This window comes from Notechis scutatus, chromosome 1 (genome assembly GCF_049901735.1).
Source record: "Notechis scutatus isolate UNSWTSFEM ecotype Mainland chromosome 1, rNotScu1.2, whole genome shotgun sequence".
Taxonomy (NCBI): domain Eukaryota; kingdom Metazoa; phylum Chordata; class Lepidosauria; order Squamata; family Elapidae; genus Notechis; species Notechis scutatus.
This window is the reverse complement of record NC_142009.1, coordinates 242,939,947-242,956,655: the sequence shown is the minus strand read 5'-3', so window position 1 is coordinate 242,956,655 and position 16,709 is coordinate 242,939,947. Positions and strand designations below refer to the sequence as shown.

At 34.5% G+C, this 16,709-nt stretch overlaps 1 protein-coding gene across 1 annotated transcript in view; it reads right to left on the bottom strand.

Annotated features, from left to right (window-relative positions):
• Positions 1–594: 594 nt before the first annotated feature.
• Positions 595–16,709, bottom strand: part of ABCC8 (ATP binding cassette subfamily C member 8) — a 71,031-nt gene continuing 54,916 nt past the window's right edge. The window contains exons 27-39 of the mRNA XM_026668318.2: positions 15,490–15,559; positions 13,067–13,224; positions 12,597–12,689; positions 10,107–10,209; positions 9,408–9,521; positions 8,959–9,079; positions 8,679–8,809; positions 6,945–7,023; positions 3,703–3,811; positions 2,881–2,984; positions 1,746–1,879; positions 1,535–1,597; positions 595–880 (exon numbers count right to left, since the gene is read on the bottom strand). Of these exons, the coding sequence (XP_026524103.2) occupies positions 743–880; positions 1,535–1,597; positions 1,746–1,879; positions 2,881–2,984; positions 3,703–3,811; positions 6,945–7,023; positions 8,679–8,809; positions 8,959–9,079; positions 9,408–9,521; positions 10,107–10,209; positions 12,597–12,689; positions 13,067–13,224; positions 15,490–15,559 (1,417 nt within the window). The 3' untranslated portion in view covers positions 595–742. The remainder of the gene's footprint in view (positions 881–1,534; positions 1,598–1,745; positions 1,880–2,880; positions 2,985–3,702; positions 3,812–6,944; positions 7,024–8,678; positions 8,810–8,958; positions 9,080–9,407; positions 9,522–10,106; positions 10,210–12,596; positions 12,690–13,066; positions 13,225–15,489; positions 15,560–16,709) is intronic.

The window sequence follows — 16,709 nt, the reverse complement described above, 5'->3', positions numbered from 1 at the left end:
AGACCATTTTTCTTCTTTATGATCATTGCAGCATCCTCATGGTCACACGATCAAAATTCAGGTGCTTGGCAATTGGTTCATATTTATGACCATTGTTGTGTCCCAAGATCGTGTGATCTCCTTTTGCGACCTTCTGACAAGCAAAGTCAATGTGGAAGCCAGATTCTCTTAACAACCTGTGTTACTAACTTAACAACTGGAGTGATTCACTTAACAACTGTGGCAAGAAAGGTCATAAAATGGGGTGAAACTCTCAACAAATGTGTCACTTAGCAAGAGAAATTTTGGGCTTAATTGTGGTTGTAACTGTAGTCCATATCCATGTGATATTCAAATATACATAATGTACATGACTACAGGTGTAGCTACAGAATTATTTTGCTGGTGTAGTTTTTGCCTATTAGAGATAGAAATGACTTAATGTAAGATGTTAGCTTTTAACATCTGGCAGAGCATTAATTTAAATATCTCATCATGCAAACTTGATTTTATTTCTTTTTAAATTTTTATTATGAAACTTGGTGATAAATCAGGGGAAAAGAAAATATATATAACTCAATAGCTCCCACTGGAGAAGTAAGATGCTCACACTTAAAAGGTAAAGCAATTGTACTTTATTTCTCAAGAACTTATAGAATAAGCTTTTCATTATTAAATATTTTTTATTTACAGATATTTTACATAATTAGAAAAATTGATAATAAAACTGTCCTTTCAAATGGTTTAATCACTTATATCGGATCTATTTGTCTGCTTGAACAAAAGAAGCAAACACACTGTCCTCTTTTTCCAGCAGAACTTCTGGTTTGTCATATTCCAAAATAACTCCTCTCTTCATGACAATAATCATATCAGCATTTAGAATAGTGTGCACCCGGTGCTGTAAGACAAACAGGTATGGTTAAAGTTTTCATTGCAACATATAACTATTTCTGAAAGATACGAAGTCTTCAATCAAATATCTTTCATATATATTCATATATCTTTCATATATTTTGGAATGCAGGCTCTCATTATTCTAGTCTATTCAAAATTCATATTTCAGAAAATAATATACCATTTTGGCTGAAAATATTTTACACACTGGCATGCAAGTTGTTATCACTTTATTTTCATCAAATCACATAATATACCACTTCACAGAGAATCTTACACTAGCTTTATTTTTGAAATCAAAAAGGCAGCCTTGGTTTTCATTAAGGAACAAGATAACTTTAATATCTACAGTGTTATGTTAATTCTGTTTTCATATTATTAATTTGCTTGTTGATTTTATATTATTCTATTGGTTGCACTGGTGGAAAGAGAGATATAAAATCAAACCGTCAGCCATATTCCATTCCTGTGTCCATTTACAGAGAATTATGGACAATTTGGTTCCTTATTGATTTGCAAATGTGTCTATATAAATTGCAATAAAAGGGATACTGCTTTTGAAGCAGGAAATAAATAGGTTTGGAGTTACAAATTGATAATATTATATTGATATTAAATTGATATTATATATTTAAACAGTAAAATATAACATACTTACTGCAATTGTCACTACTGTACGATCAGCAAAGGCAGTCATTACAACCTTCTGAAGAATGTTTTCCTACATAAGTAGATAACAAATGTTTATATTAATTAATGAACTCCCTTATATACATGGTAACACTGAGCAGTATTTCAATAATCATTAAAGAATTTTGCCTCCTTCTAAAACCATTATGCATGAGGAACATTTGAATCCCTGAACTTACAGTTGCCATATCAATAGACGCTGTGGCTTCATCCATGATTAAGATACTTGTTTTCCGTACAAACGCTCTGGCTAAGCAGAACAGCTGTCTTTGCCCTTGACTGAAATTTTCTCCACCTTCTGTGACTATTGCATCTGATTAAAGCAAATATTTAGAGAAGGAAGGTCATATAGAAACCCATGGATATCTTCCTTATACCAATTCATCATTCTGTCTCACTTTCTCATACAAAAGCATTACTTATATTATGCAATCGTGTATTCCTGAATATGTCATTTCCCTTTAATTTCCAAATTCATGTATTGTGTTCCTCTTCCCTTTATATATATGCACATACACATTGACGCTATTTGTACAGTTACAGATCTCTTTGACCAGCATGGAAAAACCACACCCAACAGACACATGATCAGGGACTGAGATTACAATGATCAGTTTTGTCTTCTTTGTTTTGTTTTCTTCCTATCCCTACAAGTATTTTTATTGAGGATACTGTTGTCCCACTGCATCATGACAAGTGTAATGGATAGAGGATTTCATGCCCTAATAACATTTTAATTTAATGGCTGCTATTCCTTCTACACAGGTCTAAGATTCAAGGCAATCTGAAAGCCATTGCAGATATAATTGCTAGGATTCTAAAGGGAAGCAAAGGAACACCAAAGCTCTGATCCTGGCTACCTACAAGTTTGCAGATCCAATTCATGATAATTGCCTATGAGCTACCAGGTGTAACTGAATGCAAAGATCCTTGGTTATTGTACTCTTAATGCTTTTGAGCCCCAGTATTTAAAAAAGGGAATGGCCTATAATAAACTTGAGTCAGGGACTTCCTCATGGCAGCTCTTTGACTATGAATGTCTTCCTTTAGGAAACATCGTGGGCCACTCAAAAGTAAACCTTCACTTAAAATTGAACAATGGTAATATGGCCAGACTTTGAGAATATAGCTTGATCACTTGACTGCATTACTTTGAAATTATGTCTATAGTATCAAGCATTTTCTGGAGGAAGACATTTCTAAAGAAAATGAGCAAATTATAAATACAGTTATTTATAGTTCTATCTAAAACAGCTAAAATTCAAATAGAAATGTTTTAAGTGTCAGTCTCTCCACAGTTAAAGGAACTATTACCTAGCCCTCCAGGTAATGCTTTAACCACAAGTTTCAGTTGTGCTATTTCCAATGCTTCCCATAAGGTGCTATCAATGCATTTATTTTCTGGATCCAAGTTAAATCTGCAAAAATAAAAATAAACACGAGTAAAAAGACTCAAGCTTGTCTGCGTTTTTGTTAATCTGTAGCAAGCACAATATATTATTACTACTGATATGTCTTATTTTAATACAAGGTAGGCATCTAGCAAATGAAACAGTTTTTAAATGTAACCACATAACCATCATATAGATACATTCCTGATTTCTGAAGAAGTTGGAATTGGATACGATCAACAAAAGCCTAAGAACAACATCATCAAATGAAGAAATACATTTATAAAAATGCACAAAAATAAACACATACTGTGCACTGTGTTTATTTTATGGGCTGTAGACACTGCTTCCTTGGATAGGAATTAAGCAAAATGAATATTCATTTTGTATTATAAATTATGCATATGCATTCAGATAAGCATAAGAAACAATTAGACTCATATTCTTAGAGTAAAATTTAGCAGAACATCATTTAAAACGAATTTCAAGAAGAGGCACATATAGAAAAGTTAAAACTTTTTTTGAGCAACGTGTGAACTGTGGAGGCAGGGGATGGTAGATCACAGTCTCAATCAAAAATACATCAAAGCATTAAAATCTTCTCCCATTTCTTTCATGTTCTTCTGTATCTATTGATATTAATGGAAGAGCAATTTCCATCAGCATTTTAAATAAGTTTTTGCATATTATTCTTTATCCTAACTGGGAAAATTGGATGACTAAACTTAATCACTGGAACCCTTACCTGATTGTGCCACTGAACAAAATAGGGTCTTGGAGAATAATTGACAATCTGGATCTCAGAGTTTGTAAAGGAAGCTTGGCAATGTCTATGCCATCTATAATGATCCTCCCTGTTGTTGTTTTAAAAAAACATGCAAAAGTTAATACTGTTAATAATATTTTCTAATGATATGAGATTACATCGATGGGAAATACATGCACATCACAGAACAAGAATTCATTCAATTAACATGGAATGCTCTTATAGCTACAATTATTTTGATTGTTCTTTATGTCACTGAGAATTATTTGATATACAAGACTGGAAAGTGAAAATATGTTTGTGCCCAATTAACAATAAAAAAATAGAGAAATGGAAGCATGACATATCTTTAACCTAGAGAGCTATAGGTTGCCTACTTTAAAGCAATGTGTGATCCAGCCACATTAAATGTTTTTAAAGCTTGTTAAGTCTCAGAAACAGAACATTCTGATTTGGAGCAGTGCAATGAGAAAAGTTTCATTCAAAGTGGATGGTGATTCAAGGTTGTTGCTGTTTTTTTAATCCTGAAAATACAGATGCTTGCATTATTTATGTATAAGCATCTAAAGGATGAAACAAATCAATTTTTTAAGAAAATGAAAACCAAGATTTTCAGGATGAAATGTCAAAGATGGAACCAAAGGTGAATGAATGTCATGATGCTAAAATGAGTGGATTAAGTAATAAAAGCAGCACTAGAGTATTCATAATCCTGCTCATTGGGAAAGAAATGAAACCAAGCGGCTGTGCATGCACCCGCACATGGAAAGAGCGAAGACCAATTTCTGAACAGCTGCACAAATGGGAATGATGGGGTTGCTTTGATTTGAGAAAAAATAAATGTCAAAGGCCATGAGACTATATGTTGTAAAGAACTTATTTCTAAATGTTTATGCATCCAAGAAAAAGTTGCAGATGAATTGCATATCTTTTAAAAAAGAGGATGGAGTATTAGTGATGGGTCTAATTAGTGATGGCTCAAGTACAATCAGCAAATTCCTGGCAACTTTTTCCACCCAGCAGTTAAAGGATGGGAATAATCTAATCTTGATTTGATTTTAACTAACAGGTATGGCTTTGTCTAATAGACAAAGCAGAAGGAAAATAGGGAGAAACTGACCACATGATCTTGAAATCCTGGATATTAAGGGGAAATGAAGCAAAGTGTAAACAGATACTTTGGAATTTTAAAAAGTAAATTTGAATAAACTATGATAAATAGGATTCCATAGCAGGATGAGTTAATGGAACAAAGAGACAGGAGTTCTTAAAAAGGGGCATGTTAAAAGTAAAATTATAGATAACTTCAAAAATGGAAAAATGTCATATGAAATCAACGCGGTTGCACAGAAAGCTTAATTAAACTGTGAACATCAAAAAAAGTCACACAGGTATGGAGCACTATGGGGTACATGGGGTTGGTCTGGAGATGTAGGGTTTATTTAGAAAGCTACAGCTCAGATATGTTCAAAATGATACAAAGGATTCAAATAAAATGAAAAAGGGCTTCTTCATATATATTCAAGAAAAGGACTAGTATATCAAATTTTCAATGAAAATAGCAAAAGAAAAGGCACTCTTACCCAAGTCCTATTTTGGCTCAATCTTCTCTATAAGAGATTATGTACTCCTCCATGCATTTGTAAATAGACATTGTAGAACCAGCATCCCAGCTTGAACTTAATATAGTCAGATAATGCGTATTGACTTCAAATGAGTAACAAATGCCAAAGATTAGATGGATTACATCCTAGGGTAGTAGGATAGTAAAGAAACTTGCTAAGGATTTTGTCCAAACTATCAATTTTGAGAAGTCCTGGGGTTGAAATATCAGATGACTAGAGGAAAATAAATATGCCCTATCTTCAATAAAGGAAAAAGCAAGTGCCAGGGAAGTACAGACCAATCAGTATGATACAAAAAACCTGGGAGATTCTAAATTCTAGAGCAGATTGTAAAGCGGTTCAACTTTAAATACCTAACCCTATGACATTCTGATTAGCAAAATAGTTAGATATTAGATGTCTGACATACCTAAAATAAAATTTTTGAATGCTTCCAGATTTGCAGGTGGAGTAGCTAATATTATAATTATTATATATTTTATATCAGTGGCTCCCAACCTTTTGGGGCACCAGGGACCAGTTCCATGGAGATAGGCTTTTCTGTGGGCAGGAGAGGGCGTGGTTTTGCATGTTGCCTACATCACGCGGATGGGGCTTCACTTGTTTATGCGGCCTGATAGCTGGCATACTGTGGACCAGTACTAGGGACCCCTGTTCTATATAAAAGAAACAGAATTCTCTCTTATAATGTTAATAAGTTAAAGAAGTATATGAAAATAATTTGAGATTTAGTGGAGACAAATGGAAATTTCTTCACTTCGGGAAAGTAACTATTGCATAGTATAGAATAGGGGATATTTGGCTTGGAAATAATACTTTAAAAAGAATTTAGAATTGTAGTTGATCATATGCTGATGTAATGTGAGTAACATACCAGCTACAAAGAAAAATGCAATGTTATTCTGCATGGATAGAAGTGGTTTCCAAACTACAGGAAGATTTCTTTCCACTCTGTTCTGCATTGGTGAGGGCCCCACCTCAAGTTATCAAGTCCATGAAATACTGAAATCTGAATCAGATGTAGAACAGAATAAAGAGGCTGAGGAGGGAACTTTGTCTTATGAACAGAGGCTGAGGGATACTTGTTAAACCCTGAAAAGAGATGATGGGGAGATATGATAGCTCTTTTCAAGAACCTGAAGAGCATAACAAAGAAGTAGAGTGAGAGAATTTTCTTATCATCTCTGCATGCATGCCAAGGATAGTGGATCTTACATTCAGATACGAAAAGTCCTATTGAATGTTAGGAAAGTAGATGACCTTTTCTTTACTGGATGACTTTAAACAGAGGCTGGACAAAAATTTATCCAACTGGATTGGGTGATCCCTTCCACTCCCATTATTCCAATGAAATGGGCAGGAATGTTATATTGCCACTTTTAAATAACTTTAGAAATCAAAATTAGATGATAATCCTTTGCTAATTTGGGGGGCTTGAGGGAAGCAAATAGAGCAAAATATATTTTATGTCTTCTTGAGATATTGGGGTTGGTGGGAGAAAAATGGACAAAAGATAGATGGAACCTTTGTTATAAAAGAAAACCAACCATAAATAAAACAAAAAGGGAAATGTTTACTTCACCAGTACAGATTTACCTTCAAAGGCATCAACCATTCTAAAAAAGGCTAGAGAAAAGGATGACTTCCCACTGCCTGTTCTGCCACATATTCCAATCTGAAAACAAAAATAAAAAATAAATAAAATATCTGAGCTAGGAATGATACAGGGGTTAGTATTAAAAGTACACAGTAGAAACACAGTTTGTCAGTGGCAGGTTAGATTCTTGTGAAGATGAGAAGTTATTAAAAATGACTTTGCACTTAGAAATACTACTACATAGAAAGTGCGCCTATACATATCATGGATCCTTTTCATATTATTAATTAATAAATATCACTTCAGTGTTTCTCTTTTAATTTCATAATTTCCTGAGACAAAAATTGGGAGATTATATACAATGTTATCTGTCCATGATTAGAATGACCCAAGTCTTGCTTTACAAATTTGGAGAGCTGGTCCAGGAGAGGAACAAAAAAATCTATTGCATGAGATATCATCCCAAATTGTGATCACAATATATTTAAAATTTAAGAACAAAATATAAATGGCATATCATGTGATTTTTTTTTTTAAAAAAAAAAAGTTAATGAATGCTTTGAAAGGTTTTAAAAAAGGGAAAGATTGATTTTAACTGATGCATTGGAAAAATAAAAACTTGAATGAAAAATCTTAAATGAAAAACAAAGGTTTTTCTTAAAACAGTATATGAAGTCTTGGGTGCTATATTTTTTGGGACTATAAATCTATGCATATTTACCTAAAACTAATTATGTAGCTTAACTTACTAGGGCTTACATCCAAGCAAGAATACCAAAGATATACAATAGAAAATACATTCATCAGAACAATATCATCTCAGAATCATTTTTAATAGGAGGGCTATCCTATATAAAATTCAGCAGTTACTTCCATTATGTTCAGTGTAGTTCATTACTTTCAGATAACTATACATTGTCATCTATGTAGGATTACTTTATAATATTATTATAACACTAATAAGAGCCATTTTGAAGGCTTAAGGCACCAGGCTAGAAAAAGACTATGAATTCTATTTTTGTTTTGAATGTGAAGCCAAGTGGGTGAGTTTGAGCCACTCACTCACTCTCTCAATCCTGAGAAGGAGGCAAGTACTGAAGGATGTTGCCAAGAAAATTGTAGGCACTAATCCAGGCATTTGCCAGGAATCAAAATTAACTCAAGGGGCAAAATTATATATATATATATCTCCCTCCCTCTCTCCCCTGTGGGGCTTCCAGATCCAGATGCATAGCAGGTACTGGCCATCAACCAGACATTGTGGTAGAAGAAAGCTGTGGTATTACACGTAGCAGTGCCCAGTGACAGCAACATCAGAATAAAGGAGAATGTGGAGATGGACAAGTACAAGGGCCTGAAAGAGGAACTAGAGAGTAAAAGCCAAAGTGGTCCCAATAGTAGTAAGAGGACTCAGGGCTGTTACTCTTAAGCTGGGAGAATGGCTCCAATAGATCCCAGGAATAACATCCGAGCTCTGTCCAGAAGAGTGCAGGGCTAGAAACAACTAAGATACTCCCCTCAATCCTCAAACTCCTGGGTTTCTAGTAGAGAACCCAGACTGAGGAAGAACGAGATCACTCATGGGGTGAAAAGGCATTATTTTTATATTCACAGCTCTAATCTTAGGAATATGTTTCTGGAATAATTGCCTGGTTTCGTCTGCTGCATGTAGTTTTATTTAAGTTGAGTTTAATTGTCATATGATTAGTGTACAAGATAAATATTTATATTACCTTTTGTCCTGGGGAGATATGGGCACTGACATGTTTTAGCACAGGCTTCAGGGTACTATCATAGCGGACACTCAGATTCTGTATTTGAATCTCCCCCTGATCAGGCCAGTTCTGAGGAATCTGCGCCGGAGCTAAATCCAAAAAGAAAATAGCCCACATCTGTTTGCTTGTTTATATGTATATATTAACCATTGGAAGCAAACACAATTTTTTAAAAGAATCCAGCACTTCATTAAATATAACTAAACAGGTTCTTCTGTAAATCATACAATATACTCACAAAGCAGCCCTTCATAATTTTCAGCCTCTGTTTTTATAAGAGTATTGAGTCTTTTCACAGCTCCCAGTTGAAGCTCCATATCAGCCAGGTTGCGAACCATCCAGTTTAGGTAATTAGACACCTAAAATCAATACCTAAATAAGATTAGTATTTGCAGTGCGCACGTAAATAGAAGATGCTTTGAAAACTATGCACCACAATTATCTGTTCCCAAAAGGAAGATTCTCCTGATGCAAGAGTCTGAATATTTTGTAGTTCTTCCATAGAAATCTACAGCAATAAGGCTGTTCGTATGAATAAAATGATTGCAAATGTATATCAGCATTGTTGACCAAATCAATTTACTTAAGTTAATTCAGCATGCAATGTACTACATGCTGTATATTTGGGAGAAAATACACATTGCATCCCTTTGAATGGAAAAAATATCTTTTCTTTAATTCACTTACCATCAGAGCATAGGTTAATCCTAAACCTACAAGTCCTGAAGAGAGTTTATTGCTTTGAGCATTGGTAATAGATGTAACAGCTGCAATAAGCACCACACATGCTCCAATATATTCCTAAAGATATAAGAAATGTGTGAGTGATGCCAACATCCAAGAAAGTACTATGGTTCTTATTCTTCATCACATTTTTATTTAGACCTTCCACAAAAAGTTATAAGTAGGGAACCCAGTTCTTTTCCTGTTTATTTTATTTTGCCACGACTGCTGAGTTAAGACAGGCTAGAGAACAACTGAAGAAGTTAACCCAATAACACTTGTGGTTGAATAAGGATTTGAACAAAATGTCTATTTTCTGATTAAATATGCAAAATAATATTAGTAAACATTTCCCCACTGAGTTCAGAATTAAATTAAGAACTTACAGAAATGATATGTAAACATATTTTTTTCTTTTTTTCATAGGAAGAGTTTAATCTTGTCAGATTTTTCTTTCTTTAATTTAATAAATTCAATCAGCTACAAAAACAATAATGAAATAATCTTTAACTTCTGAAAACTGGTGGGTGCAATTGCTAAAACAAGAGCATCCCATTTAAAATCAACTGGCAATCTTAAATAAGATAATAAGAATGACTAATTTTGTGTAAAAAAAAGAAAAGATTTGGGCAGGGGGCATTTACACAAGAGTAAAGTACTTGCCATACGAACTTCCAGCCAACGATTGGCAGCTGTAAGGAAAAGGGAAGCGATGTTGTTAGAATCCGTATATTCAAGAAGCTTCTGCTTAAACCGGGATTCATACCTTTATATACATATAAAAAAGATAGATGAACACAGTGGTTATTATAACAATTGTGGTATTTTAAGTCTCTTGTGTTGAAAGTATTGAATCTTGAAAATAGGACACACTACGTAAAATAATTATTTGTTTCATATTTTTCTTCTACTCTCTATTCATTTCATCATAAATAAATTATTGCTGGGTTTATGCTGCAGCTACACTACATTTATATGGAAAGAAAAGGAAAGAGGTGGGGTGGGGTGTCTGGTAATAGCATGCAGAGTTGGTGACTTAGTAGCCTATATTTGAAAACTGTGCAGCTATCAAAATCTGAAACTGTTAGCATTAGGTTAAATAAAGCAAAGAGGTGCTAACTAACTTTTTAACTTGTTTTTACCACTGAGCTAATTTTAGAAACTCAAGATCTGAGTTCTTTGCTTAGTGATTAGAATCCAAACTTCAAATGTCACTTCTACAAGCACATAAGGCAGCTGAAAAGAGTATCTAAATATAGCTGAGTTCCCCACAGAGGTTTGATGGTAAATAAAATACAGGAACTGATAAACGTCTAGTTGAATTTGGGTTAGAGGTGTATCAGCTAGTTTGAATTCAATTCACAAGAGTTTGCCTTGCCAGCAATTATTTTAGGCAAAAAATCTGAAATCTGGAGATGACATTTTAACCCAATGATAGCATAAAGGAGGTAGCATGAGGGAAATGACTTGTCCTAGCAAAGCTGCATAGAGAATTTCATTATTGGTTAGGGAATTATTCTCGTCTTCCCATAAGGGGAAAACTAGAAATTAAAAGGAGAAAGTAATCAACAATTTAAAAAATATAATGGAACAGTAGGTCTAATTTGCTTGTCAACATATAAATGTAAAAAAAATAGCTAATTAGCAGGAAAATGCTAATTAGCAGGAAAAAAATTCCAACAGCCTAACAAATGTATGATAATTATAGTAATTAAAATATAAATATAGAACTAATTTTGATGCTGCTACTCAAGGAGTTCATAAAACTGAAAATAGTTTGCAGGCTATGGTGACTCAGTGCACATTAGCATAATTATGGATGCTACATGTAGGACATAGGATGCTACACTAGTGGAAACTGGAATTTTCTATTGGAGGCATATTGTGTAGTTTCTGATTCCCCCCCCCACCCAATTGATGGACCATTACTGGTCCACACCCTGTTGGGAACTGGGCCACACAAGCAGTGGCCGAGCATGTGAAGCTTTTTTTGCACATAGGATAAGATTAAAGCGCAAAACGATCTCCTTCCCCACCCACTAGCTGCCACCACCAGTGCCGGTCTAACGGAGTCAGAAAAGTGGGGACCACTGCTCCAGTGCCTAAATTTTAAATTGAAGGATACAACATACATTTCACAATCCGTTCAATGGTAGAAACAGGAAGCATCATCTATGCAATTTAATGTGAATGAAAATATTAATGACTCAACATAGAGAAAGAAAATGTTTTCCCAAGAAAAATGTTGTCTCAGGTTAATGAAACAATGGGAGTTCCAGAAGGAAGATGCTAAATATCTAACTAGATAGAAGCAACTGACATTTTTTCTTAACTCTGTTCTTGGTATCCATAAAAATCATAGTTAGTGCTTACATGGTAACCACAACTAGGAGTAGCAATTCCATTGCTAAGTGGACGGACATATGACCCGCAATGGATTTATGAAATCACTTCCCATTCAGTCATTAAGTGAATTGCCATAATTCTTAAGCAAAACAGCATTGTAATTTTACAATTGTAATTTAATTGTAATTTTACTTCTATATTCTTGATTATTTCTGCTTGTCACAAGCTAGTTTTAAAAGTATACAATGGTGATTATGTTACTCTGGGGCATTGCAATGGTCATAAATGTATGCCAGTTGTGAAGTACCTGAAGGGTGATAACGAAATGGTTGCAAATGTGAGGGCCGGCTGCAAAGCTATTTTTAAACACCATTTTAACTCTGATAGTCATTAAAGAAGTCAGTTGGTAAGCAAGGACTATCTGTATTAGGAGCAGTGTGTGCCGTGCTAAATGATCTACAATTTATAATTCAAGTTTTGGCTGTTTTAACGTGTAATGGAATTGTACTTTAATAAAAAAGGAGAAAATTTTACCTCAGAGAATTATACAAAGCTAATACTTTGTTCTACACACCAAAAGATTAACCTCTCAGCAAGTTTGATAATATTCTTATGTTATGTTTAAAGTTTCAGGTTAACTGCTGAACTAATGGCTTAAATCCAACAGGAATTTAATCTTGCATTATTACTCACATTGCTTCAGCCAATTGGTTCTATGATGACAAGAATTTATGCCAGTCACTAAAATCTGGACACAACCAGTGCATTTCTTGCAATTTTAGAAGAACACAGAGTTTTAAAAAATACCTGAATGCTCGTATAGTTGTTAGTCCTTCCACTGTCTCTGAAAAGTGAGAAAGTAATGGAAGCTGTGTACTGTCATCCAACTGCTGCAGATCCCTACAGAAACACAAATTAATTTATGAGAAATATGTGAGAACATCCATTTTTCCCTGTAATACTTGAAATTCAAGAAGCGTTTTATTCTATTTTGCAAGCAAACATAAAATATATCTAACTCGGTCACCCAGAAATGTAATTCTACAATGATACCCTGTTAAAATTGTAAAATAAGATATATGGTCCCAAGAGGGTATTATTCTGAATGGAATATTCATGAGCTCAAAAGTGATTAGTTGTGATTTTTTTCATTTCTGTTTCCAGAAGGATCTTTCTCTCTCTCTCCCTCCCTCTCCCCCCCCCTCTCTCTCTCACACACACACTTAATAGCTTTATATAAAGAGATACGTTCTTCCCATATATTTTGGAATTCTTACCTTGATGCTACTCTAAAATATTTCTGGATGAAATAACATATGATGGCGAGAGGTACGAGAGCTATCACAGACATGGGTGTTACATATGAAATCACTGCAAGAGCTGATAAACATAGCAAGGTAGAACGACTCAGGCACTCCAGGGTGGCAGGGACATGCTAAACAGAAAGGCACATACAAAAAATAAAAAATAAACGTTACCCGTGATGTGCTTGAATTAAGTCTTTGAAATCAGCCACTCTGTTTGATCTTCTCTAGTTCAAAAGGAATTAACAAACACTTTGAATATTTGATTTGAAATATGTTCTATTGAAATTTTTTTACCTGTTGGGTTGCAGTAGATTTTGGAAATAAATGAATCTGGTTCAAAAAGACAAGATTTTACATTAAGAATTAAGAGAGTTATCATGGGCGCTAAGGATCTGGTGCAAAGGTCTGGAAGAAGTCAGATGAGAAATGAGAGCAAGGAAAAGATGAAATAGCTTAGAATTAGGAAGGAAATCAGAACTGAAGACTTCTAGGAGGAGGTGGATTACCCTAACGAGTAGAGAGGCAATAAATGGAGGTGTGGAAGTTAGGTGTGGAGCTAAGGGTACAACCAGAAGAATCTTAACCTTGGAGACATGGGCAAAGAAAAAGAGGGGTAAGGGGAGGTTAAGCTAGCTAGAAAGCAGTAGCCTATGAGATAAATTTAAATGTGATTACATCTTTTAATTTTGTTAAATTTAAACATTAAATTAATTTACATTTAAAGATATTAAGACCCAAAGATATAATGTTATGGAAGAAAGATCTACTGAACGATCAAGAGATAAAATCATAAGGTTTTTCCCCTTCAGCTTTTCCCCTCCTCAAATTTTATTCTGTAGCTAACAAGAGAGAGGGACAAAGGATTCAGAAATATCCCCAGGCAGCTCAGCCAAGGGAGAGAGGGAGAGAGGGGGGGGAGGGAGGGCAGTGTCATCAATGAATTGGCTGGGAGAGGTTTTCAGCTAGAAGAGATGAAAAGAGAAGTAGATTGGAGACTAATCCAGGAGGAGGGATCAAACAGTCAGAGGGGGATAAAAACCGCCACAGCTATTTGAGTTTATATGCAGAAACATCTTTTTGCCAAGGGAATGGGAAAAATGATTTAAATACTGTATGTGTTGTGCATTATGTGTTATTACATCTGTATGATGTACTGCAGCTTTCAGAGATTGTTCATCTGTTTATATATTAAACTACTAGCACTACTGAGCAAGCCTTGCATGATACCGATTCATCCTGTTCTCTGTTCATAAGTAGAGATTAGATATTTTTCCCAGTGGAGTTCAGAGGATGGAAATAACCTCATAGAGCTCCTGCCATGCTGGCTGGAAAATTTGATAGCAAAAGTGAAGGATAGGAAGCCTGTTTGGGAGATATTTGGGGCGATAGTTCCTTGAGCTCAATACCAGCTATTCATTAAAACAGAAGCTACAAATAAGTAATGTCTGATTAGGTGAATTAAATTTTAAACAGTCATGACTCCATTGCAGAATAAGCATACTTTGCCTAAGAGCCAGGCTATAAGTAGATAATCTAGGGATGAAGCAATTTTATTGGTCCATATTCAAAAGTCCTCCTCCAATAGTAGGGAGACTGCTTTGGAGCCAGAAGACAAGTGGGTTCTCAATGACAGCAAAAAACTGGAAATGCTAAAATGAGATGCAAGACGCAATCTTCGGTCCACTGCATTCAATGCATATTCATTTGTCATAGAAATCAAAGGAGGATCTCTTGCCAGTCCCTGGAATACCTGATGCAGAGGTGGTATTCAGCAGGTTCTGACCAGTTCTGGAGAACTGGTAGCGGAAATTTTGAGTAGTTTGGAGAACCAGCAAATGCCACCTCTGACTGAAGATTTTACAGTATCCTTCCCCTGCCATGCCCACCAAGCCACGCCCACAGAACTTGTAAATTTTTTTGAATCCCACCACTGACCTGATGGCATAAAAACTAAAGTGCAATGTAACCAAAGGCTAGTCAAACAAAAACTCTGTGCTTATGTTTAACCAGCTACAGATTTGGAAGCAGTGAAGGAGTTGCCATTTTATTTACGTCTGTGACTTCACTTAGGAATGTTCTGCACTATTTACAACAACCTTTAAAAATGTTTACTTAGAAACAAGATCCACGACATTCAGCAGGATTGATTTATGAATATTATGATATTGTTGGGTTTTAATTTTAAGAATAAAAATTGAAGATGTCCTCATGGAAATGTTACATATCCATGTTTTGACTGTGACATGATAGCATATATGTGATATTACTTCACATGAATGTTATTTATATGGTCCTAATATGATTTGAGTGTAGCATTCATTCTAATTATTGCTATTTTTTTTTTTTGTATTGAAACTCAGTACAGAAATCAGAATCCATTGTCTCTTAAGTACCTGATCAATAGTGTTACAATCTGCTGAAAATCTGTTCAAAATACTTCCCAGGGGTGTTGTTTCAAAAAATCTGTAATAGAGCATAAAAGCAGAACTTGATATTGAAGATTCAAAACTGATTTGTATGTATTTCAGATTTTCTTGACTAGGTCTTTTAAAATTATTTTATTTAGTAATTGTTAATAAAAAATACCCAATATTCAACAAATTTTAACAGAATTTCAAATGATTATATTATTCTAATATTCCTACATTTTGCAAGTATGAATCATTGCTAGACCAAGGAAATGATAAGTAAATAGTTTGCATTAAGGAAAGAAAGAACAATAAAAATTAACATTAGAGATTAAGTAAAATAAAGGAATAAAAGAGAAATTTAGCATATTTGCTTTTAATTAAATAACAATTCCAAGAAGCAGTCTAAATGTTCTAAATTATTTAAATTGTTTAGAGACTGGATTATTTTATCTTTAAATTCTCATTTATATCAAACATGAAAACAATTTAATCAGTCAGAGAGAAGGCATGCTAGTTTAGAATTCTTTTCAATGACATTACAGCTAGTCCAGAGGTGGTATTCATCACATTCTGACCAGTTCTGGAGAACTGGTAACAGAACTTTTGAGTAGTTCGGAGAACTGGCAAATACCACCTCTGACTGGCCCCGCCCTCACCCCATCTATTCTCTGCCTCCCGAGTCCAGCTGATCAGCTAGATCTTCTTTTGTTGCCCTGCACAGGAGAACAGAGTTGGAAAGCAGGAGGTATATGACCCAGCTTTGGTTACCCTTCTGTCATGCTAACTTTCAATGAAGTCAGATCATTCAAGCTTCTAAACACCATAAATTCTGTAAGGACATGGCGATAGGCTTCTTTTCAATGCTTACATTATGATGGTATAACCAGCATAAGTGGATTATCTAATAATGGAACTTCATAACATACCATATTATACAATAAAATATAGGATTTTAACATTTACAAATACTACTTTATTGCCCCATTATGTTTCCTCTTGAACATAACAAGGAATATATGTACTGTATGTGTATATATTTGTGTATGCATGTGTGTATGTATACACACACACATACACACACAAAAATATATATAATATACTGGTGAAAAAAACCTCTCTCTTTCAAATTTTATTTATTAAATTTGCTTCCAATCTCCATATATACAATTGGAACGGTTTCCATTCAAATCCTTGAAGAAAAA